Source organism: Hyla sarda, chromosome 6, assembly GCF_029499605.1.
Source record: "Hyla sarda isolate aHylSar1 chromosome 6, aHylSar1.hap1, whole genome shotgun sequence".
Lineage (NCBI taxonomy): Eukaryota > Metazoa > Chordata > Amphibia > Anura > Hylidae > Hyla > Hyla sarda.
In genome coordinates, this window is record NC_079194.1 from 45,028,410 (window position 1) to 45,054,850 (window position 26,441).

A 26,441-nucleotide genomic window follows, 5' to 3' on the forward strand; every position below is an offset into this window, starting at 1 on the left:
CATAGGAGGTAATATTCACATTTCCCCGCCGCTCCGGACCAGTCACCGCTGCCCTGGATGTCGCTCCATCGCTGTCGCCGTGTCCCCGTCGCTCCAGAACGTCTCTGCTGCCGGCCGGGTATCCTCGCTCTCCGTCGCCGCCATCACGTTGTTACGCACGCCGACGCACGTACTCGTCGACGTGATGACGAGGAAGGAGAATGCCGGCCATACAGGGGATCCCTGAACGGAGAAGACACCGAGGAGGCAGGTAAGGTCCCCCCCGGTGTCCTGTGAGCACTAACCCGGCTATTCAGTCGGGCTGTTCGGGACCGCCGCGGTGAAATCACAGCGGTCCCGATCAGCCCGACTGAACAGCCGGGTTAGTGTCCCTTTCCCTTCAGATGCGGCGGTCAGCTTTGATCGCCGCGTCTGAAGGGTTAATACAGGGCATCACCGCGATCGGTGATGTCCTGTATTAGCCGCGGGTCCCAGCTGTTGATGGCCGCAGGGACCACCGCGATAGGGGTGTATTCGCCATATAAGATGCAGTTTTGGGGAAGAAAAAGTGCGTTTTATACGGCGAAAAATACGGTAACTACTAGTGCAGTTGCACAATATGGGCAGCACACTGTGCTTTTAAATAAGTTTTCTTTTATTTGGGTCACACACTCCACGGAGTATAATAAAGTTGATTCACTATTTTAAGGTGGGGGTTTCCTAGATAGGGGATATTATCTGAGGGCTTTCTTTCCCTCAGTTTGTTTTTCTATTATTTGCCTCGGAGCCTCCGGGAGATTGTATTTTGTACAATAAAAATATAGCAAACACATTATAAAAAAATATGTATATATAATTTTTAATATATTCGTATTGTCCACAATTAGCCTAGTATTTTTTTTACTTAAAGGGGTACTCCACTGCTCAGCACTTGAAACAAATTGTTCCGAATGCTGGAGCCGGCAGCGGGAGCTCATGATGTCATAGTCCCGCCCCCTCGTGACATCACACCCCGCCCCCTCAATGCAAATCTATGGGAGGAGGCGTGACAGCCACCATGCCCCCTTTCATAGACTTGCATTGAGGGGGCGGGGTGTGATGTCATGATGGGGCGGGGTTATGACGTCATGAGCTCCCGGTGCTGCCTCCAGCATTCGAAACAGTTTGATCCAAATGCTGAGCAGCGGAGTACCGCTTTAAAGGGAACCTGTCACCTTTTTATGCTGCCTGATACGTGGGCAGCGTAAAACAAGTGCAGAAAGCAGGGTCTTGTTACTCTATGATTTATTCTGAAATGTTCAGGTGTTTCAGAGAAATCATTGTATTAAAAAATAATTATGGGTAAATAGTCCCGGGGAGAGGGGGAAGTTCTCATGGCTTCTCTCCATTCCGCAGGCGCTGAGTGACGACACCCTGGTTGGTAAATCAAAGTGTTTCAAAACTCTGCTCTCTGCACCTATATAATGCTGCCCGCTGTTTGGGCAACATAAAATAGGTGACAAGTTCCCTTTAAAAAGTAAAATCTTGTTGCTGACACTATGCCCACATGCCAGCATTAGGTCACTAGTCTGGACTGGCAGCAATAGGGAAAGAATTGAGTTATCAGCTTCTACAGTTACTGAGAATGCTTAATAAATAAAGTACAGTGTATACAGCACTTCTTAGTACTTCGGCTTTAATGAATATCGCACTTGGTAGTGGTGTGCTGGTTACAAACCTGTCAGATCGGGCAGTGTTCTTCTTTACATGGATGCCCAGACAAATCTCTTATGTATCTAGGAGCCAGCAAAAAAATAAAAATAAAATAGTTAGGAGGCAGGATGCTGCTTGTAATGTCATATCACAAGTCAATAGTGTCCCCTTATCTCCCCCCTGTGTGTCAGTTATTACTGTCCCTTCATCTCCCCCCCTGTGTCAGTTAGTACTGTCCCTTCATCTCCCCCCTGTGTGTCAGTTAGTACTGTCCCTTCATCTCCCCCCTGTGTATCAGTTATTACTGTCCCCTTATCTCCCCCCTGTGTGTCAGTTAGTACTGTCCCTTCATCTCCCCCCTGTGTATCAGTTATTACTGTCCCCTTATCTCCCCCGTGTGTCAGTTAGTACTGTCCCTTCATCTCCCCCCTGTGTATCAGTTATTACTGTCCCCTTATCTCCCCCGTGTGTATCAGTTAGTACTGTCCCCTTATCTCCTCCCTGTGTGTCAGTTAGTACTGTCCCCTTATCTCCCCCCTGTGTGTCAGTTAGTACTGTCCCCTTATCTCCTCCCTGTGTGTCAGTTAATACTGTCCCCTTATCTCCCCTCTGTGTGTCAGTTAGTACTGTCCCTTCATCTCCCCCCTGTGTATCAGGACAACCTATTAAACCTATAATATAGGACAACCTATTAAACCTGAGGTTTAATAGGTTGTCCTATATTATAATATATTTTAAATAATTGTTGCAATCAATAAATACCACATATTAACTTTTTCTGGACCAACTCTTATTTCTTATATTCCTTTTTCTTTTCTTTTTTCTTTTCTCTTTTTTCAAATTGTGCCTTGAGGACTGGTTTTATATAAATTACGTTTATATACCTTCATACATTTGCATTATTAAAGAGTCGCACATTTTGTCGCACGGGATAAAAAGTTGCACAAAAAGTTGCAGAGGTGCACCATACAAAGTGGAGTACTGATGTAAGAAATGTGATCAGCACCAGATTTATCTCTTGCCCTGCACAATGTAATATATTTGGTGTATTTAATCAATTTCCACCACATGAATTAATGGGGTAAAAAGACTAGAGATGAGCGAACTTACAGTAAATTTGATTCGTCACGAACTTCTCGGCTTGGCAGTTGATGTCTTATCCTGCATAAATTAGTTCAGCTTTCAGGTGCTCCTGAAAGGTGGATACAGTCCCAGGAAAGAGTCTCCTAGGACTGTATCCACCTTTTCCAGCCCATTGGAGCACCGGAAAGCTGAACTAATTTATGCAGGATAAGTCATCAACTGCCGAGCCAAGAAGTTTGTGACGAATCGAATTTACTGTAAGTTCTCTCATCTCTAAAAAAGACATTCACCTACCACACTCTTGTACCTCTCATTAACTTGACACATTTTATAATCCTCCCAGATCACTGCCCCCATCATGATAAACCACCCCCTGCCTTTATTTTTATTATTTTTTAGTTTTCTACCTTGATATTGCTCTGTATTTTCTGCTCAGTCAGATTCACAGACTGGAAAGGGGCGTTCCCCAGCAGGTGTGACATCATCTGAAGCCATACAGGGGAGAACTTCCTCCCTCACTCTGCTACACACAGCTCAGAGCAGTTCAGTGTGAGATGAGCTATGATTGTATAAGGCTGCACCCCCTCAGCATTTCCTGTGTTTGGACTTCTGCCAGGCAAGCAGAAGTCCAAAGTCTGTGCAAGAGATGGGGGTAAATGTGCTCTGGACAAGTAGGGAGACTCTTAGTGGCAGTATTTGTAAACACAATTTTTTTTTTTAAACAAAGTACATTAAAAAGATTTTTTTTATTACCATAAGGAGTGCAACAGCAAAAATTTAGTTTTACTGAGAGTGCCCATTTAAGGTTGAGTCACACACAGCCCATCCGTAGCGTGAGTGCACCGCTGGCAGTCACAGAGCGAGGTAGCCGGACGCACGTAGCCAGGTAGCTCTGTGTGTCCGCTCGTAACTGCTGTCGGGAAACCCGCCGGCAGTCACGAGCAGACACACAGAGCTACCGGGCTACAGCAGTGAAGCATCTGCAGCGTGAAACACGCTGTGTGTGACCCTACCCCTAAACTGATTTTTAATGAATGTAGCTAAGGTGTATGCAAACTTATGACTTCAAAAGTATTTGCATCATTAAACATGTACTTACTCCATGCCCAAGTACTCCTGTTTACACAGATGACAAGTGTTATGTCAAGCCCATGAGACAATAGCCTTTGTTTGTACGGCCGTGTAAATTCCAAAAATGTAACCTTTTAAAATAAAACACATTTCATGTTCTTTATTTTCCAATTATACCGTTAAATGCGCGCAGACACGAGGGCCGGATAGTTCCCTAACATGTAAGGAACACAGTGAATGCCTGTAATGAGGCACCACCTGGGGTGTTGTGTGAGGGCCGAGCCTTCATTGTAATTGGGTTTAGTTTCTTTTAGGCGATGCAAAATATTTATTGAACTCTTAAATGAGTCCCAGGAATTGTCGTCTTGTAGAATCATAGTTCCTGTTATTCTCATTTATATTGTAAGATGCTCTTGGGCTAAAAATTTTAGCATTGCAGAAAAGTTGAAAATAAATTGAATTCTAGGGTAAAAATGAATGTATTCTGTAATCTTCTACCATTCCACATAATGGACTTGTCTATACTAAACTCTTTAGGGAAAATTTATCAAAACCTGTGCAAAGGAAAAGTTGCCCATAGCAACCAATCAGATTGCTTCGTTCATTTTGCAGAGGTCTTGTTAAAAATAAAAGAAGCAATCTGATTGGTTGCTATGGGCAACTCAGCAACTTCTCCTCTGGACAGGATTTGATAAATTTCCCCCTTTGTAAGGCTGGGTTCGAAGACTTCTTCCACGTATGGTGGGACCGTCCACTGTATAGCACCACTCCAACGCACGGTTCGGCACATCACACCGTCACCTTGGAGTACAACTTCTTGGAGTGGCGTTATCCCAATCATCGCACATCAATTGATTCTTACTATATTGGTCTGTTTGGTTTGCGGTTTTGCACATTTATGTAATCTGGCACTTCGCTCTATGGTCTCTCTTATCTGGATTGGGCACTTTTCTTGAGGGACTTGTGTAATTCACATCTCCTTTTTGTTGCCAGTCTTGTTGTTGTCGCTTTATATATTTTTCTTATTTGCTATACATATTTACTCTGCTGACCTGTTATTGTATATGTTATTTCTATTGTTGTGCGGATTCGGTGACTGCTTTTTTTGATGTCTGATTTTCTGCTTGCAATACGGATATAATAATAATAATAATAATAATTTTTTAATTTGTAATTTTTTATGTCTTAAAGGAGATCTGTTGTGTAATTTTTTTTTATAATCCCCTGTGCCCCGGCTGCAGAAAGTAACAAAACAAACTATAACTAACCTTCTGAGGTTCCCCTTGTTGTGCCTAAAACTGTGTCCTGATCCTCCGGTGCCGGTCTTCTTCCTGTTTCCTGGGAACAATAAGTCATACTGCACTCAGCGTATCGCCAGCCGGAGCGATGTCCCGCCTCGGCTGGCGATAGGCTGAGCACACTGTCATGTAACGAGCCTGAGCCCTGCCTTCTCCCTGATGTCCGGGCTCGTTACACAAGCCCAGACATCAGGGAGAAGGCAGGGCTTAGGCTCGTTACATGACCGTGTGCTCAGCCTATCACCGGCCGAGAAGGGACATCTCTGCAACCGTCCATACGCTGAGCGCAGTATGACTCCTCTTTCCCAGGAAGAAGACCAGCACCAGAGGACCAGGTCACTGATATTTGTGCAACAGGAGGAACGTCAGAAGGTGAGTTAAAGTTTGTTTTGTTACTTTCTGCAGCCTGGGCACGGGATTATAAAAAAAAAAAAAATGTACACTACAGATCTCCTTTAATAAAGAATGTGTAATCTGTTTAGCAAGTAACTCTATTTTTCTTTGTTGTAATTATATGTATTTAGCTCATTAACCATTGAAGAAATTATCTTACTAGTATCTGCCTTTTAGACCAATTGTTGGTTCCTTTCTGTTTCCTCTGTGCACTTATCTGATACTATAGATCTAACCTGCGCTCAATGGCTTCACGATTTCATGTCGGGCTTTCCTTCCCCCTTTGTTCATTGTGCACGCTGCCAACCTTTGGTATTTGTTCCGTCCTTTCTCCTCTTCCCTTGTACACCTGTTGTTTGATGTGTTATTTGATCAGGTAATGTTGGTGTAATGAGGGTGGAGGTGACTCTAGAGATGACTGATCTGAGTAAGACTGGTCATACGCATCATTAGAACGCTTGTTAACCGATAACTATTCCTTAACTGTATTCCTCTGTATGGAATATTGCCATCCACTGCTATGTTCTATCCTCCAAACAAGGGTATGGTGAGGTATACTGACTTAAACCGGTATTTCGATGGAAAACATTTTTATTTTTTATTTTTTTTATTTTTTTTCAGATCAACTGGTGCCAGAAAGTTAGAGATTTGTAAATTACTTCCATTAAAAATCCTTCAAGTACTTATCAGCTGCTGTATGCTAAACAGGAAGTTATTTTCTTTTTAAATTTCTTTTCAGTCTGACCACAGTGCTCTCTGCTGACACCTCTGTCCATGTCAGGAACTGTCCAGGGCAGCATAGGGACAGAGGTGTCAGCAGAGAGCACTGTGGTCAGACAGAAAGGAAATTCAAAAAGAAAGAACTTCCTATGGGGCATACAGCAGCTGATAAGTGCTGGAAGAATTAAGATTTTTATATAGAAGTAATTTACTAATCTGTTTAACTTTCTGGCACCAGTTGATTTAATAAAAATTGTTTTCCACCAGAGTACCCCTTTAACAGGGACTAGAAGATCAGACTTTTGGCCTCAGTTGGATGAAAGCGAGGGATATGTTTGACTTATACTTTGGGATTGTTCCTGGCACGATGGTTAACATACACTACACCGCACAAGGTAGCCTAATGGTAGTACTTGGGACTATTTGTGCATCTGCTAAGGTTTCTATCTCTGCATTATGTTATGTGGTGCCTGTTCAGAGGTGATCTTATAATTTTGTCTATAGTTATTTATTTTCTGGATGTTTGTGTGTTTTGCAGGACCACTTGCTGTTACCAGCAACCAACAGAAATAAAACCAGCCGACCAAAGATGTCTATTATTTTGCCGTCAACAAATGTACATGGTGAGTTTAGTAGTACATATGGGAAAAATTAGGATATGATTTTTTTAAATTTTTTTTAAGTGGTTTAGGGTGAAGCATTAGCTCACATTTTCTCCCCAGCAGTCAGAAAACACGTACAGTAAATCCAGCGATCGACACTTGGAAGCATCTAAATAGTGGTTGAGACTAATGTTAAAGGGGTACTCCACTGCTCAGTGTTTTGAACAAACTGTTTCGAACGCTGGAGCCAGTGCCGGGGGACGTCATAGTCCCGCCCCCTCATGATGTCATCCCCCACCCCCTGAATGCAAGTCTATGGCAGGGGGTGTGACAGCCGTCACAGGGGGCAGGGCTATGCCGTCAGAAGCTCCAGTGTTCGGAACAGTTTGAGCAGCGGAGTACCCCTTTAATGTTAAATATTCCCCTCATATTTAGTCATCCTCTCTAATCTGCTATGTCATACCTTGCCTACAGTAATCAGATGTCAGCCATGTTATTTCACAATCTGCACAAACCTACACAAAGATGTTCGGGATTCCCATTCAGTGAAGGATGAGCCCCACAGACACTTAAAGAGTACCTCTCATGATCTTGTTAAATTTTATAATCCTCCCAGATCACTGCCCCATCATGATAAACCACCCCCTGCCTTTATTTTTATTATTTGTTAGTTTTCTACCTTGATATTTCTCTGTATTTTCTGCTCAGTCTCAGTCAGATTCACAGACTGGGAAGGGGCGTTCCCCAGCAGGTGTGACATAATCTGAAGCCGTACAGGGGAGAACTTCCTCCCTCACTCTGCTACACACAGACCAGAGCAGTTCAGTGTGAGATGAGCTATGATTGGATAAGGCTCCCCCCCCCCCCCCTCTCAGCACTACGGACTGCATTTTCTGATTTTGGACTTCAGCCAAGCCAGCAGGAGTCCAAAGTCTGTGCAAGAGATGGGGGGAAATGTGCTCTGGACAAGTAGGGAGACATCTTGTGGCAACTCTTTTAAACGCAAATAAAACTTTTTTTTTTTTTTTAACAAAGTACATTAGAAATATTTTTTATTAGCCATAAGGAGAGCAATATCAAAAATGATTTTTAATGAGTGCCCATTCAAAGGAATACTCCGCTGCCCGGGCGTTCAGAACATTTTGTAGACTTCCATTGAGGGGGCGTGGAGTGACGTCGCGACCCTAGAATTGTACGGTGTGAGACAGAACTATTATGTATGGCCCATGAATGATCCTATAAATGCCCAAATGGCCCTTGGAAGAAAAAAAGTTTCCCCACCCCTAGCGTAAATGAATGGTGGCTAATCCTTGTCCACCACCTCCAAATCTACAACCTACACCCTGCAATGCCGGATTTCTGTCGCAGGCTCTTTGACATTGGACAAGTCTGTCTTCTCGGCCTTTTGGCTAAGATCAAGTGTAGTATCTGTTCTTATCAGTTTCATACTGGTGGTGAAGTCCCATCAGTGTGGGGCTGGTCGGGATGTGTGCTGCATGGAGGGGGCAGGTGTACCGGGTCGTTACTGGGCTGGTTCTGAGGAATCAGCTCGACGGCTGCCCTGATGTGACCCGTTTCCTCCGGGTCTCACCATGAGGTAGAGGGGTGTAGAGCCGAGGTACTTCTGTGCCTCGGGGAGTGGTGACCCTGAGGTGCCGAAACTCACTGAGTGAAAGCACTGCACCATTACTCTTCACCTTTGGCACTCACCCTTGGTATCCCGGCCTTCTGGCTAGGATCCGGGAAATTTTTATAGATCTGGCTGGATGACCGGGCAGTATATCTGCACTTATCCACTTTATTTATTTTTTGTGTTTTGTCACTGTGCCACTTTTACGTGTTGTTTTGTACACAGGATTGTCAGGATGCGGTAGCCCTTCTGGGTGTCCCTCCTGGCGGTCTAGGGGAGGTGTGTGTGGCCGTTAGGTTCCTCACCTCCCTGCAACCCCTGGGCATCTTGGCTTTGGTCAAGATGCCATCAGTATACGGCTCCTCGGCTGATACCTTGGCTAACGCCTAGGTTGAAGCCAGGAGCATTTTCGGCACCTTAGTAGCTTCGGCGAAAAGGGGCATTGAACCTGGATCCTTGCAGGTGCCTTTTGGCCCGGAGGTGAAGGGTAGGTTTGTTGGGGGGCCTCTCTCCTTAGCGCTTAACGATAGACCGCATCCTTTGTGCACGTTCTTAGGAGCGCTTGTTTCTTGTTGGTCTGGTTGCATTTTGGGGTGTGGATAAGTGCCACACATGACCCGAGCATCGGTCCGATGCTCGCGGTCATGTACAGGACGTAAATGTACGTCCTGGTGCGTAAAGTTCCACTGCACTAGGACGTACATTTATGTTCTGCCTCGTTAAGGGGTTAAATCAATTCAGTAGGTGCCAAACACGGTGCTCGAATTTAGTCCGATTGGTAGGGAGGAAATTTTCCACTCCGTTGTATGAAAGTTTGAACTCGTGAACTTAGGTCTTTTTTTTATTTTTTATTTTTTTCAACCCCCTAACTATGAAACCATTGGAAATCTTTCCAACTGATTATAAAATTCCATAGACCTGAAGCAAATGCCTTGCCCTTACTGGCTGCTATGTTTTCCATACAAATGGGAAAAGATAATAATACATGGCAACACGCTAAATTTCCATCATTGTATCTAAAAGCTCTGTTATGTCTGGGTTTAGGAGTTACTCTTGTAGCCATGTCAACATAATTCATACAGTATGGGCAACTAGATTAATAAGGATTTGTAGTTCACTTGGAGTTTGCGTGACATTTTTTGCACTTTTTTTTTTTTGTCCTCCATGATTAAATTTTTTTGAGGGGTTTTCTACTCACAAAATAGTGTGTATTATTAGTATATGATTTCTGCTGAGGAATGGGAGGATATAGGAAATCATCCTTTAGAGGTTTACAGAGAAAAAAACAACACTTACGGTATGTTCACACTGCGGAATCTCTGCTCACGGAATTCCGTCAGGCACAGGGTAGGACCGCGGGGCACTGCACCACCACCATTGACGGCTATGCAGTACTCGCGGAATTCTACGCAAAGAATGAACATGTTCTTTCTTTGCACCAAACAATTTCAGCGGTGGAATTCCGCAGTGTGAACGGGTCTCGTGGAAGACCCGTTCACACTGATGATAATTTTCACAGCGCGGAATTCTACTCGTGGAATTCCGCTCACGGAATTCTGCAGTGGGAACATACCCTAAGGCTACATTTACACTGCCTGTTATTTTAGGATCGAGAATAGCCGGAGAAAAAATAGCACTTGCATCGTCTTTTTTTTCTCCCGCTATTCTCTCCGAAAATAACAGCACCCGACGGACCCCATTGACTATAATGGGGTCCATCGGGACCCGTTATTGGCCGTTTTGACTCGTCAGAATTACGGCCGACCAAACTGCAAAAAAAGGGAGTTTGACTGCCAAATTTGACGTGGCATACCAGCAGTGTGAAAGGGGCCTAACTAGGTAAAAAAAACACCATAGTAATACATGCTGCATTTAAAACAAGCACTGACCCCCCGAAAAACACCACAACCAAAACTGTAGTGTAGATGTGGCTTTTCATATTTCCTTTTTTTTTTTTTAAATCAGATATTTTTTTATTAAAGTTCTAAACACGTTTTTTACAAGAAACAGTTCACAAACAGTAAACCCCCCTCCATCCATCCCTCCCACCCCACCCGCCTTACAAACAAACAGTCCGTCTCTCCCCTTTGCAGCAACTAAAGGTTTAAATAAACTTCGGTCCCGAAGGGCATACTCCCTCACTCCTTGTACACAGAACCACAGCAAGCGATACCTACAGGTACTCCAACAAAGCCACCAAAGAGGGATAGAGATAAAAGAACGGGCAAAGAAAAGAGTGAAGCCACAATCACAGATCCCCAATATTCAAGCCATTCACACCACATCAAGTACAGACTGAGGGCATGCAAGCAATTATGAATCAGTCATCGGGGGGTCACAATGGTGTACCCAGGGTCCCCAAATGCCATCAAACTTCCTTTCAACTTCCTTTCAACTCTGGCTGCAGCGATGTTGTAAAATGTCATGTCTGAAGCCCCCTAAAGACCATCTCAGCCTTTCTATTGTGGTTTCATAAAGTCATAGCCAGACAAGAAAGGAAAAGTATGAAGGAAGAACTCTGGTGTTCTGCTGTTTCGGTCAGCCCCATATAAATGATTGAAGTGGCAAAGCATGTGTGACCACTGCTCTTTACAAACTTCTTCTCAGTCATATAAAGAAAAGTAGTAGGTGGGCTCAGGAGCCCTGTATTAGTGATTCGTAGGGTTAGCAACACTTACCCCAGGTAAGTCAGTGTTTCCCAACCGGGGTGCCTCCAGCTGTTTCTAAACTACAACTCCCAGCATGCCCGGACAGCCAAAGACTGTCCGGGCATGCTGGGAGTTGTAGTTGAGCAACAGCTGGAGGCGCCCTGGTTGGGAAACACTGACTTACCCTGTGGTTGAGGTTAGCGTGATTGAGCCCCCTTCATCAAACCTGCGTGATGTTGTCACTTATCCAGACTAGATTTCGTGTGACTGCCTTTCAGAGCACCATACATACATAATGGCCATTTTCTTTGACAAGACTCCCCCCCAACCCCCCCCCCCCCCCCCCCCCCTCCACAGAAGACCAATTTTCATTGCAATTTTAAGTGGTATTCTCAAAGTGGTTTCACTGTACAGTGGTCCCTCAAGTTACAATATTAATCGTTTCCAGGACGACCATTGTATGTTAAAACCATTGTATATTGAGAACAAAACTCTATGGAAACCTGGTAATTGGTTCTGAAGTACAAAAATAGAAAAAAGAGAGGATTTAGGAAATATGGGTAGATAACTAATACAGATAAAGCAAGTCTTTACATATAAAAGTAATAAAGATCTGTTGGAGCTGTAATCACTGTCTATGTAGAGGACAGGAGCTTCTTCAGGGTCCTGTACAGAACACAATGTCCTAATAAAGTAACATGGAGCCGCCCTCACCTGGTGTCCAAAAGAGCAGCTAACCCTGGCACAGGTTAAGAGTACAGAACATGTAATACCTCCCTGTACTGTAGGGGGCGCTACCAGACACCAGTCAGTGCATGCCCTTCAGTAATACAGCGGTTTTTCCTGTGAAATGTCCATTCTGATTGGTCGGTTCTTCCAGCCATTGACACGTTTCGCAGATCTGGACTGTCTGTACATTGTATGTTAAATCTGGTTTCAAGTAACAATATTTATAATTTGCGACTTGTCAAAAGTCGCTATTTTGTGCGCAAAGGTACTTTTTTTAGGCGCAAAGCTACACCGCCTAGGCGTGAGAATAATTTCTACCTTCCACAATTCAACCTTTAACCCCTTGTGGACGATAGCGTCCCGCTCACCTTCTATGACACGCACTCAGGAGCTTAGCGTGGGTCAGTTGGGTGGTCCTGGTGGCCACCAGAACCCATCTCTAATCACTGTGATGCCCGGCTTTAACCCCTTAGACACCGCAATCAAATTTGATTGTAGCATCTAAAATGCAAGTAAAAATGTCCTGGTAGCTCTGTGAAAGTAAGTAAAAACACCTAACCTGCCAAATTCAGGACCCAGGAAAGTGTCTACTTCCCTCCCTCACAAGCGTCTAGAAAAAGTGTATGTGGTAGAGCTTTTCCCACCACAGCAGAGCTGCACAAAATTCATCATCCTGCTGCACCTTCTTGATAAATAAGATGCACGCTAGTCAAACCCACCACCCAAATAAAGGTGGGAAAATAGCTCTACCATAGACATTTCATAAATCTGGGCCAAAATGTTATTAGGTTATAACTCAGAGGAAAACAGGGCAGCATAGAATACGGACATTACATAGGCATTATAGTTTTCCCTACTGCTCGGTATTCTGGCTCTCCCGGTTTTAGGCTTCAGATTATTTCGAACTTCTTTCCAAAAATTATTTCCAGCCTATATTTCGATTTCTGGATCAGAGGAATTAAACAATCACGACTCCTTGGTGTTAACAGGTCATAGCCATCATTTCTGATCATTCTGGCCAGTATTTATGGCTAAAGAAAATCATTGAACGGGGGAAGTAGCATGTGAGAAGTACAGTTACAGTTTTGTATAAAAACTTGTCTGGAATGTCAGCATCTTGTTACAGACCTAGACTGTCTAAAATCTGACTTCCAGTCATTACCATTATTACCCCTCGGGAGTAGAAGGAGCCGCATTCTTCTTCTGCCGGGTTGATTGCTGCACTTTGAGTCCTGAGAAATTGACCCTTGGAAGGGATTTGGTTTAGTCTTTCTTTGAACTATGCAGACTATGGCTGAATCACAATTACCATTCCTAGAATGTGTGTCAGAAGTAAAGCTTCCCATCACCATTTTTACAGCCAATAAGTTAATTTATTGCATCTTAAATGAAAATATTTTAGCGATTCTGTAATAAAACATAACTGTTCTTTATAATCGGATAGTGGGGCATTGTTTTTGGGGCGATTTAACTGTCCACAGGAAATGTAATTCTAAAAGGCATGGCCTCCGGCTCCAAGGTCCAGCTGAAACCTGGCCCACTTTTTCATGTGAAACCTGGGTCCATTTCACACTTGTGGAAACATGGCACACATCAGGCACAACTGGAGCCAGATCTGCTTAGGAGTGCTTGAGAAACGACATATGTCTGAATGGTTATGGCCGGTTTCTTGTTTCACTTACGAGCTCCTCTGCTTCATTGATAAGTATATTTATAATGTGCCTGGCTATTTATATGGGCCCTAATGCTATTTGATAACTTTATGGTACCATGTTTAACTGTGCTGCACGGAGTGGAACTAAAGGGGCTATGCTTCCCCTTAAATGATTTATTCAACCTAAGGTGATCTTAGTACTGACCTGCCAGACAGTAATAGACATGCTTAGGAAGGATTCATGCTCGTCTTAGGGCTAAATGGTGAGTCCACCATAATGCTGCATACTTTTATGAAATGGCTATTTCCTGTTGGAGCTCCTTCTCCAACTAAAAGTCCCTGGATTCCTTTTCTCTAGGTGAGTGGGCATTTTTCACCCGGTGCTGCAGCGCTGAGCTCCCTTTCATTCGTGCTGTGTTTGCAACTACAATTCCCAGCAGCCCTGTGGAGAATGATCTCCCTTCCACCCAGCGGTCACTCCACCCATTAAAGCAGACAGGCTCCCTTTCAACACCTGACTAGGGATGTAATGTCTCGGGCTGCTCTGCAACCTGGGAGAAGCTGAGACAACACTCATTTTGTAATCTGCTTAAAATGAACATCGGGGCAAAGATTACATAAGAATTATGAGACCATCCATCACACACAGGTACAGACACTATATTGTGAACTACGAGAACTTTACAGCCCCTGTAGCACATTCAAATAAAAAAATGATGAAATACCCCTTTAGGGAAAGTGTCATAAGGAAGTGTGGAAACTTTTAGGCCATTGATGCTTTACTGGGAATTCTCAAATTAAAAGATATGTAAAGCAACTCTGAAACCAGATTTCCAGGTAGCTTTTCCTTAAATCAGTGTTTCACTCCAACTCAAAGTCTTAGAATTTGACTGGGAAAGTATGCCAAGGCAGAAATCTCATACCCATCTGCAGATAGCTGTTTCTGTGTTATTTCCCCTTGGCAGGTTCAGAGCAGATGCTGACAGGCTAGTAAGAGGCCTATCATTGTGGAACTAAAGTGGTCATTTTTCTCCTTTAAAGTGTCATAAAGAATGATGGGTATTCTTTCCTTCTGGAGAGATTTCTGCCTTTGCCTATATTCCCAGTCAGTTTCTAAGAGTTGGAATGAAACACTGACTGTAAGGGAAAGCTACCTAAAGCAAAAGTTGGCATGAGAGCTGCTTTGTTTATTCTTTCTTCCCAGAATTCTCAGTGGGGCCACAATGGACTAGAAGTCTCCAAACGACTGACGCTTTCCTTAAGGGGAAACATTACCCCCTTTAGTCCGATGGTGATAGGCCTCTCACTAGCCAGCCAGTACCCTGCTCTGTACTGACAAAGGGCAATAACCCCAAAACAGCTGTGAGCAAAATGGGTACTCACTCCTTCTGGAGAGATTTCTGTCTTGGCATAAATTCCCAGTCAGTTTCTAAGACTCCAAGTTTAAGTAAAATATTGTCTTTTAAGGGAAAGCTACCTGAAAAGGTGGTGTCAGATCTGCTTTACCTATCCTTTCTTTACTGAGTGGAGACACAACTATACTGATGTCTTAAACTATAAACTGTATATCAGGGTTTTTCATTTTCGCCTTCCCAACCACCTCTGGCAACCAAAAACTAGGCTGGTGGGGGCCTCTGAACTCGATAGGTGCCAGTCCCAGGGACCCGCATTTATTTGTCCGTACTGTTTCAAACCCTGTAATCCTATCTTCTGTTCGTGAATATTATTAGGTGAGGCAGGTTGCGGCTCCTGGATATATGAGGAGGACATGTTCAGGTTACGGAAGCTTCGTCTGGTTCCTTTGTTTTCCTAGTTGTATCTGCTGCTTTCCAGGATCCAGTTTTGAGCTTTCGTTCATCATTACATGCCGGTCTTGGGCAGAAGCTGGATAGAGTTGCTTTGTGACTTTTGGATATGAGCCTTGAGTCCCACAGCTGTGGAGGCAGAAATTGATTCATTGTCCTAATCCAAGGAAAAGCTGATATTATTAAATTGAATTCCAGCTTTATATACTTTTTATCCAACTGGATGAAGCTTGGGGCCTTTAGAATACTTTATAGCACTGTTAATACAATTACATAATTCTAATATACATGGATTAAAAAATGTGTATATTTTTGGGTGAAAAAATGCTGTCCCTGCAGCTCTGTGCCTCTATGAGGAAGTGAGGGCGGGACAAGCAGGGCTCTGTGCAGGCTTCTGGCTTGTCAATCATCCTGATGTGTGAGCCGGAAGCGTGTCTCAGAGCCTCACTGCACAGAGCCCTGCTTGTCCCCACTGCACGGAGCCCTGCTTGTCCCCACTGCACGGAGCCCTGCTTGTCCCCACTGCACGGAGCCCTGCTTGTCCCCACTGCACGGAGCCCTGCTCCACTATATTGGTAGCAACAAGTTTATTTTTTGACCCAGTTTCCTGTTGGTGGGGCTTTTTATTTGAGAAATATTATAGGTTGAAATAATGGAGGAAGTGGCGTTAAAGTAAATGTTGCCAAGATGGAAATTTGTTTTTTATTTTATTTATTTGTTACCATTTAGAGACAGATATTAAATTATTATTGTTTTTTGTTTATTTTATTTTATTTTTTTGTACATTACTATAGGGGCTGCCACCTTCCCTAAGCAGTTTTTAACAGCATTTGGGCTGGCTTCACATTTAGGAAGTTCTGTCTGAAGCTTCCGACTGCGACCAGCGCTGACTAAATCAAAAAAGCAGCCAGTGCTAGGACCACGCTGAGATTGCCATAGACGATCATGTCTGTGGAGCATATTCTGACGAAAAAATGGACGAGACCATTCTTTTGACAGTGGCATTTTAGAGGTGGAATATCCGCCACTAAAATTCCGTAGTGTACGCTGTGCAGCGGAATCCCATTGCCAGCAGTGGGACTCTGCTGCACCAGAATTTCAAAATTGAATTCTGTAGTGTGAACCTAGCCTTAGAGATGTCCCCATGAACAGGATAGATTTGTCCAGACCCTATTTGCATCAATGTGATCATTTTCTGGGCATGCTCTGTACAGAGGTCATTCTACAGGGAGGGGGAGGCTGAGCTCTGAACTTCATCTATTGTGAATGGTAAGATCTTTTATTATTTATATACTGTTTGGTCTTACTGGATTGTCTTCCTTTTCTTGACAACCTATCGTGTTGTGTATTTCTCTATAGACAACGTGATCAACGAACAAGAATATGAAGTGATGATGCAGATAGACTGCGAAGTCATGGACACGCGGATTTTGCATGTAAAGTCTGCAACTATCCCTCCGTTCCTCCGAGAGCAGCGCGAGAACCAAACCAATACCTTCTATAACTCTGCCTCTTCTGGCTCGGAGCATGCTCATGTTGTAAGCACCATCACAGAGTCTCCACTATAATAAAAAAATCTAGAATCTAGAATCTCTTCTGCGAGGAGAGGCTATAAGTAGTGTGAATACGTGTCCAGTATTTTATCTATTTATATCCTCTATGTTGGCAATAAATAATCTCATTCCTGTGCTTAGCAGCCTCGCAGAACAATTGCTGACATCCATATTCTGAAGTCATCTGCATGACCAGTGATTTACTGGCATATACAGTGTCTGGGTATTTTTATTTTTTAAATTTTTCATAAAATATCCGGTCACTAATCACAAAAACTTTGGCATTTTCCAAACTTCGCACTTGCAGGGAATGATAAGAAAAAAATGAATATATGTGAAGGAGTTTAGTAAATTGTCTATTGCACAACCTGTAATCCTAAAGTAGTGGTCTCCAAACTGTGGCCCTCCAGCTGTTGCAAAACTACAACTCCCAGCATGCTGGGAGTTGTAGCTTTGCGCTTGCTGGATGGCCATATTTTGGAGACCACTCTTTAATCTTTACTAGTTCATTAGATCTGACTTGCTTAACTACCTCTCTGTACTAAGGCTCTTCCTGGGGTCAGGCATTGGTTTACAGGGAAGCTGCCTTCAATAGGTGGCACTACAGCAAAACACACTGTTCCTTCTGTAGAAGAACTACTACTTTTTTTTTTTTCCCCTGGGGGCCTAAAAGATAACTTGGTGACAAAAAAAAAAAAAAAAAAAGTATGCACGCCTCCCAGTATATTATTGTTAATAATAGTGGCACAAAGAGACAGTAAGTTGTACACTTACTGGAGGGTGTTACAGCCCGAGAACAACCCCATTAGTAACATTCAAAGCGGAGAAGGATCAACAGACTTTGATCCACTCGATCTCCAGGAACCAGAGTGGTGCGAATGCAGGAAACTAGATGAGCAACCCGATGGGTGTTTTGAAATTCGATAAAACCATAGGGTGCTTCTCCCAATCAGGAGGTTGTTGTATAATAATTATTACACAAAGCACGTATGACGCATTTCTAGTCTGCATCAGGCTCTTCTTCAGGTCAAGCTCGGTGTGTGTGTGTGGACTAAAAATGTGTCAAGTATATTATACAGCAACTCCCGCATTGGAGAGCTGAATGGGAGGAGCACCATTTCGTTAGATCCAATGTTAAGACACCGACATCGGGCTCTTCTTCAGGTCAGCACGATCTGAAGAATTGTCCAGTGTGGACTAGAAACCTGTCATATGTAATAAAGTATATTGTTATAAAACAACCTTCTGGGATGGGGATTTGAATTGAGGAAGCAGATAGAAAAACAAAGCCGCACATCCACCATTTGTATTTTGATCTACTTGCTTCTCAGCATAATTTTAAAAACCAACAGGTTGTAAGTATACATAGTGATCAAAAAGTACAAGCCCACTCGCCACGTCAAGGCCACCTAGTCAGAGTGGGTCCCTAACCTAACACTGGTGTAGCGCCGGGCGACGACCACTTCCTCAGAGACACCATGCCCACAGGGGGAACGACCCAGCCAACTACAGACCAGGGGTCAGAAGATGACAATTTTAAACATACTAATTTTGGTGAATGTAGTTATAATTTCTTTAAAGTAGTAAAATAAATAAAACCTACATAAATTGGGTATCCCTGTAACCGTATGGACCTACAGAATAATGTCATTTTTACCGAAGAGTGCACTGTGTAGAAACGGAAGCCCCAAAAAGTTGAAAAATGGCGTTTTTTTTTCTTTTTTCTTTTACCCCGCAGATTGTTATAAAATAAGTAATGTCCTAACAAAGTACAATTGGTGACGCAAAAAAAAAGCCCATATATGGGTCTGTAGGTGCAAAATTGAACGTGTTATGATTTTTAGAAGATGAGGAGGAAAAAACGTAAGTGCAAAAACGAAAATTGTTTTGAGTCCTTAAGGTGAAAATGGGCTTAGTCCTTAAGCGGTACTCCCACCCTGGACATCTTATCCCCTATCCAAAGGATAGGGGATAAGATGTCTGATCACGGGGTTCCCGGAGTCGCGACTCAGACCCTCCAGCGGTTCCGGTGAGAACACAGGTAGGTGCCGCATGCAATAATGCGGGGGTCCCCAGCGGCAGGACCCCCGCGATCAGACATCTTATCCCCTATCCTTTGGATAGGGGATAAGATGTCTAGGGTGGGAGTACCCCTTTAAGGGGTTAAAGGTGTTTTCTCATGAAGACCCTCTCTGTCATGTACCCTATTTGGGCACATAGACATCACAAAGGGATGGCCCCCTTCTCTATGGACCACAATGGAAAGTGGTTCTGTACGAGCGGCTCCCGTTCTAAAAGAGTCAAGCTGGCCTTGTACTACAAGTGCGCCTATTTATCTGAATGACCACAATGTAATACCTGATCTGAGGCTTGGCTGGATGCAGCTTTCATTGGGAATAGGACCTAAGGCTATGAGCCGATGGCACCAGGGATTCATTCTGGTTATCTCTTTAACAGTAAATATCATAATGTGACCTGACAAAACTGTTTTGCTGCCTTCTGTAACATATACATATAGTGAGTATGGCCGTGATGTGCTCTGCTCCACTGTGCGTATCCTGCTGATTTTTTATTGCACTTTTTTAGTCATTGGTTTGTATAGGATAAGGGTATGGGATTTACAGTAGTATAGTGTGTGTGTGTGTGTGTGTGTGTATAATATATATATATATATATATATATATATATATATATATATATATATATATATATATATATTATACTTTGAGATAAATACATAATGCTCTGCATAAATTGAAGGAACAATTCTTGGTATAAAGATATGTCATCTTTTTTATGACATCTTAAAGTCAGAAGTTAAGTAATTTCTCAAGTCATTGAAATCCTACAGGACATGTAAATTTTTTTAGTAACCTTGTGTTTAAAGAGTTATAGTCATTAATAACTTTTGACATGTCAAAAGTTAAAGGCGTACTCCACTACTTTAAACGTATTCCCTATCCACACGCGCTCAGCACACTATGGGAGCTCTGGAGGTAGTTGGGGGACTCGTGTATCTACAGTGCTGCCATAGTCAATGCATGGAGCGCATACTGACATGGGCCTCCAAGCACAGAGAGAAATGGGGCCCCATTCTGGAGATCCTGCAGATAGGGCTTACATCTTAAAGTATTGAGTATCCCTTAAAGATCTGCCAGGGTCTTAAGGGCGGATTCCACTTTCAATCACCAGTAATAGCCACATGAATCATGCTGTAACGTCCTTCACTCCCCTGATCAGATGGCCAGCCAAAATTTCTTTTCATAGAAAAAATGCCTCAGTTAAAGAGGGGACCTTATTAAAAAAAAAAAAAAGTACTCCATGGTGTGGGATGTAATTGCATAGTCCCCCGACTTATTTCACCATTCACTGCTCCCTGATGCACCGTCCTCCTCTGCCCACTCTGCTCCAATTTCTCTCTGCTCCTTCCTCCTGCACACCCCATTAAAACTGCATTTCCCAGCAGTCCTCACTGCCGAGAATGGTAGAAAGGGGAGTGGTTTGCTATGTCAAAAGGGGCGTAACATGACACGCTATGATAGAGGAGGTGGTTTGGTTAGACGATCTTAGAGGGCGCGGCTTGTCGGTGCGGTGTCAAAAAGAGAGGTGGCTTACAAGGCAAGGACACTGAAATCCAGGACAAAGTGTCACATGATCTTTGTCTCTGTTGGAGGGGGTGGGGTTAAGACAGATCTGACAGAGGATGACAGGTTTTTCTTCACTTCAGTTTGAATTAGAATTTTTGCCATCCGGAGTACCCCTTTAAATATTTCCCATGCTTTAGTTATTTGTTCAGATTTAACATAAATCACTTTTATTTTAGTGTTAGGGATTGTGTGAGTTTCTGGATGACAATACAATGGTAGGATAGAGTGTTCTGAATGATAGAGTTAGACTAAACATTGCATTGGTATGTAACATGTCTATTTTGTACTTTTATTTGGTTTAACCACTTCATTTATGCAAATCTTTTTGTCTATTGTATTTAAAAGGCATTCTTTTAATAAAAAAATTCACCAAATATTTGTATGTCAATTTTTAATTTTTTTTAAATAATATAGAATGTTTTTGATCTGCTTAATTTACATTATGTAATCAAAATATTTTCTGTAAGTGATTTGGAGGTATATAATAGCTAAACCTACAAGAGAGCATGGGAACCGTACTGAAGCGTATGTGCGCGTGGTTCCATCCGGTTTGTACAATACGATTTTGCAGTTTGGACATGCGCAGTGCACGCCGAAAGTTCTTCCCACAAATAGAAAAAGAAGAACTTTATTTAATTAAGAACAAACTTAAAACCATCCAACCGTATGCAACCGGACATCTGTTTTCAAACCGTATGCGGTTTAAAACAGTACAGAGGTATATACGGTTATACACGGCTGTATACGGTTCGGTCCGGTTTTGGGAGACTTTTTTTTTAGAAAAAAACTGATACGGGAACCGTATTGCAAAAACGAGATGTGAATGCAGCCTTAGTGTATGACCTTGATTTGTCTTGGTGCTGCAGAGCATGTTGACGACTATGAAGAACGGGACCATGTACTTGGCTGTGGTTTTGCATTTGCATAGACTGGCTATTCGTTACTTAGTGGGGTTTTTTCTTTCAGGGCGTCTCTCGCAAGCTTTTTGTTCGGGACATTGTTGAATGTTCGCACTTAGAGATGGAATGATATTGTCCTTTTCACGTAATGTCTGTTCTCAAAGAGAAAGGTCACGTGTATGTGCACAAATGTGGCAGCAGATGTGACGTGAAATAGTCACAAATCCCTGTATTGTAAAATATACTTTAAAGGGAATCTGACAGCTTGTTCATCCTCACTAGACCCAATACACAGGGTAATAGTGCGGGTGAACATGAGTAAAACAATGTTTTACACACCCCGATCGGTGGTCCCGTTAGTGAGACAGAGCCCCGTTGCTCATATGCAAATGAGCTCTTTCGCGCAAATGGAGGCAGGAGCCAACATACTATAAACCCCGTGTTTAGGGTTAAAGGGGTACACCCGTGGAAAAGTTGTTTTTTATTTATTTATTTTTTTAAATCAACTGGTGCCAGAAAGTTAAACAGATTTGTAAATTACTTCTATTAAAAAATCTTAATCCTTCCAGTACTTTTTAGGGGCTATATACTACAGAGAAATCTAAAAAGAAAAGCATTTCCTCTGTAGTATATAGCCCCTAAAAAGTACTGGAAGGATTAAGCTTTATTAATAGAAGTAATTTACAAATCTGTTTAACTTTCTGGCACCAGTTGATAAAAAAAAAAACTAAAAAAAGTTTTCGACGGGAGTACCCCTTTAATGCGGGTTAAACAAGTTTTCAGATTCCTTTTAAACTTCATGGCTCTTTTAAAGGAGAAATTCGGCAAAAGTTATCATATCCCCTATCCACAGAAAAGAGAATAAGTAGCTCATCGTGGGGGTTTGGACTGCTGGGAACCCCCCAACCCCATAGGGGTGCATGATTTGGGGGAAATGTGCGATTATAGAGGTAAATATTGCGATTTTGATAAAATAAATGGTAAAATCCCCCAATTTCATGTCCTATCCCCTCATTTCATTTCTATCCCCCAATTTAACATTCCCTCACAAATCATTTCTTTCTCCCATTTCATGTCCATCCCCCTATGTCACATCCCCCTCATCAAATCTCCCCCCTTGTCAAATCCCTCCCATGTCTCCCCCCAATGTCACGTCTCCCCCATTTTTATGTCCACAACCCCATGCCACATCTCCCCCATTAATGTTGTAACAGGATCTTTGGCAGACCTACAGGGAACCAGGGCTAGGTGAGCATCAGGGTTTTTTTGTGTTTCCCCCAAACAAAAAAACCTGATGCTCACCTAGCCCTGGTACCCCGTAGGTCTGCCAAGATCCTGTTTTCCTCATGCAGCCCGGTGTCTTATAGGACTCGCAAGCCCTTACTGGTCAGTCGATCACTAGCCTGACACATTACGCCGCTGCGCCCACTCATTGGCTAAGCAGCAAAGGTCCTGGAACCAGCTGCCTGTTGGGAGGAGAATGGGAGCTGCAGTTGCATGCGCTTGAAACTCCTTAAGCTCTGAACCATGTAATGCTGTTCACTCATGATTTCATGAAATAAAGCTGCATCAACTGCCAGTGCTGGATCGGTTGCCTTTTCTATCTAAAAATTAGATGGATTAGGTCGTAAGTAATATATATATATATATATATATATATATATATTCATTATTCATTATTTATTTTTTCATGAGACCTGACCGGTATGCTTTAATTTGTAATTTAAAATGTACAGTACTGTTCTAATAATGTCGTCCATGCTCCTGCTGCTTCTTATGGTATGGATAAAGACATAGAAGTTAAACTCCACCCACTAGCTCATGGACAACTGAAAAGTACAGATGATGCCTGCAAATGGAAAAACTGGTGAAAAATGCCATGCACAATTTTTATGCACACCGAAATGACCGGTCCCCTTATGGGGGAGATTTATCAAAACCTCTGTAGAGGAAAAGTGGAGCAGTTGTCCAAAGCAGCCAATCAGATCACTTCTTTAATTTTTAAAAAAGCCTCTGAAAAATGAAAGAAGCGATCTGATTGGATGCTATGGACAACTGCTCCACTTTACCTGCACACACGTTTTGATATCTCTCCCCCTAGGTGTGTATTTGACATGTACATAATATAAATTACATTTGATGCAGTTATTTAAGTCTAAATAAAAGAGGGTCAGACAGGCTTCTTACACAGGGGCCCTCTGCTGTCAGTGTCGGCCCCTGGTCTTGTGTACTAATCCATGTTCTTCTGAACGTTGCCATTTCTTGCCATGAAAAGTCTCTTCATCACCTTTAGAGTCCAGCACTTAGAGCATTTCAAGTCGTGAATAACCCGTCAGAAGATTAGTGAGACGTCCTCTGATGACCCATTACACATATTAATTTATATGACTGGCTTATTTTCTGACCTTTGTTTGACAAACATTTCACAGAGCTGTTGATCTTATTCCCTAGAGCCGGCAGAAATGGAATCTGGCATGGTGGCCATGTTCCTGTGCCAGCATTTACAACTGTGAACACGTCTTGAAGTTTTGTGGGAAGTTTCTTTATCGATTCTTCTCACAGCAGAACATCGTCCTCCCACAGTCCTAATATAATAAAAATGTGACCACAATCGCATTAATACTTCGGTTCTACCAATCCGAGTTTATTAGCAATCTACACTAAAATGTAACTATGGGTTTAAAGCCAAAAGAATTTTATATCAAACTTAAAGCGCAACTCCGATGTTGCTCCGGCGGCAAGATACAAAATTAAATCTTCCGCAACTTAGTCGCCCGAGACTTGCTCCCACTGCTAAAGTGAGCAGGATACGGATTTAGAAGGGAAGCAGCGGAAGGTGAGTTAAAGATTGTTTTTTTTACTTTTTGCAGCCCAGGCAAAATGGATGGATAAAACGTTCCAGCAGAGTACTCCTTTAAGGAAACAGTGGGTTTTGACCTTGAGGACGCAGCCAATTTTAATTTCTTTCAACATTACTTTTTTATTTTTCCATACACAGTCATGTAAGGGCTTGAAAGGTGCATTACATGCAAAAAACATGTTACTATTAAATGTACAACACAACCCCAAAAACATTTGCGTGGAGGGGATTAAGAGACATAACACAAATGTTGTGGTGTTTTTACGCTGTGCACTGTACAGTAAGGCTGATATGCTATCTCTATTCTGTGGGTCAATACGATTAACCTGTTAAGGACATCAGGCCTACTGGTACACCTTTAATGCTTGTGACTTAACGCACCCGGGTGTTCAGTGACTTTGAAGCAAGATGTCTATCATTGGGGTGAGTGCCTGGCTGCTGTTAGCATCCGGTACTCACTGGGTATGAAGCAAGCTTAGCTTCTAAGCTCATTCTTAAAGGGGTTATCCAGGAAAAAACTTTTTTTATGTATCAACTGGCTCCAGAAAGTTAAACAGATTTGAAAATTACTTCTATTAAAAAATCTTAATCCTTTCAGTACTTATGAGCTGCTGAAGATGAGTTGTTCTTTTCTAAGTGCTCTCTGATGACACGTGTCTCGGGAACCGCCCAGTTTAGAAGCAAATCTCCATAGCAAACCACTTCTACTCTGTGCAGTTCCCGAGACAAGCAGAGATGTCAGCAGAGAGCACTTTTTCCAGTCAGAAAATAACAGCTCAACTTCAGCAACTGATAATTAATGAAAGGATTAAGATTTTTTTAATAGAAGTCATTTAAAAATCTGTTTAACTTTCTGGAGCCAGTTGATATAATTTTTTTATTTTTTTTCCTGGAATACCCCCCTAAAAGTCCCTTTAGCGCACACAGGGTGTGCTTTTACACCCTGTGTTGTTAAGTACCAGACTTATTAGCTGCTGAATACTACAGAGGAAATTCTTTGTTTTTTTTTAGAACACAGAGCTCTCTGCTGACATCAGGAGCACAGTGCGCTCTGCTGACATCTCTGTCCATTTTAAGAACTGTCCAGAGTAGGAGAAAATCCCCATAGCAAACATATGCTGCTCTGGACAGTTCCTAAAATGGACAGAGATGTCAGCAGAGAGCCCTGTGCTCATGATGTCAGCAGAGAGAACTGTATTCCAAAGAGAAAAGAATTTCCTCTGTAGTTTTTTGCAGCTAATAAGTACTGGAAGGATTAAGATTTTTTAAAAGAAGTAATTTACAAATCTGTTAAACTTTCTGGCACCAGTTGATTCAAAAAAAAAAAAAAAAGTTTTCCACCAGAGTACCCCCTTTTAAAGATGTATTCTGCTGTCTAACCAACACCGAAGTTGCGCTTTAAATACAGTATACACCTCTCACATTTTTGTACATATTTTATTTTATCTTTTCATTAAATTTTGAAGAAATTACCCTCTGCTACAATTAAAAGTTGTGAGTGCACAGCCTTTATAACAGTGTTTAACCCCTTAAGGACCCAGCCAATTTTCACTGTAGGACCCGGCCATTTTTTTGAACATCTGACCACTTTCACTTTAAGCATTAATTACTCTGGGATGCTTTAACCTTTCATTCTGATTCCGAGATTGTTTTTTCGTGACATATTTTACTTTGTTAGTGGTAAAATTTTGTTGATACTTGCATCCTTTCTTGGTGAAAAATTCCAAAATTTGATGAAAAAATTGGAAATGTAGCTTTGTTTTTTAACTTTGAAGCTCTCTGCTAATAAGGAAAATGAATATTCCAAATAAATTATATATTTATTCACATATACAATATGTCTACTTTATTTTTGCATCAGAAAGTTGACATGTTTTTACTTTTGGAAGACATCGGAGGGCTTCAAAGTATAGCAGCAATTTTCCAATTTTTCCAAAAATTTTCAAAATCGAAATTTTTCAGGGACCAGTTCAGATTTGAAGGGCTTTCATATAAGAAATACCCCACAAATGACCCCATTATAAAACTGCACCCCTCAAAGTATTCAAAATTACATTTAAAAGGTTTGTTAACCCTTTAGGTGTTTCACAGGAATAGCAGCAAATTGAAGGAGAAAACTCAAAATCTTCATTTTTTTACACTCGCATGTTCTTGTAGACCCAGTTATTGAATTTTTAC

At 42.3% G+C, this 26,441-nt stretch overlaps 1 protein-coding gene and 1 pseudogene across 1 annotated transcript in view; both read left to right on the forward strand.

Moving 5' to 3' along the window:
- Positions 1–20,872, forward strand: part of ATF6 (activating transcription factor 6) — a 109,755-nt gene extending 88,883 nt beyond the window's left edge. Inside the window, exons 15-16 of the mRNA XM_056523567.1 lie at positions 6,775–6,859; positions 16,664–20,872. Coding sequence (XP_056379542.1) covers positions 6,775–6,859; positions 16,664–16,872 — 294 coding nt within the window. The 3' untranslated portion in view covers positions 16,873–20,872. The remainder of the gene's footprint in view (positions 1–6,774; positions 6,860–16,663) is intronic.
- LOC130277856 (U2 spliceosomal RNA) lies at positions 8,228–8,336 on the forward strand (annotated as a pseudogene).
- Positions 20,873–26,441: the final 5,569 nt, after the last annotated feature.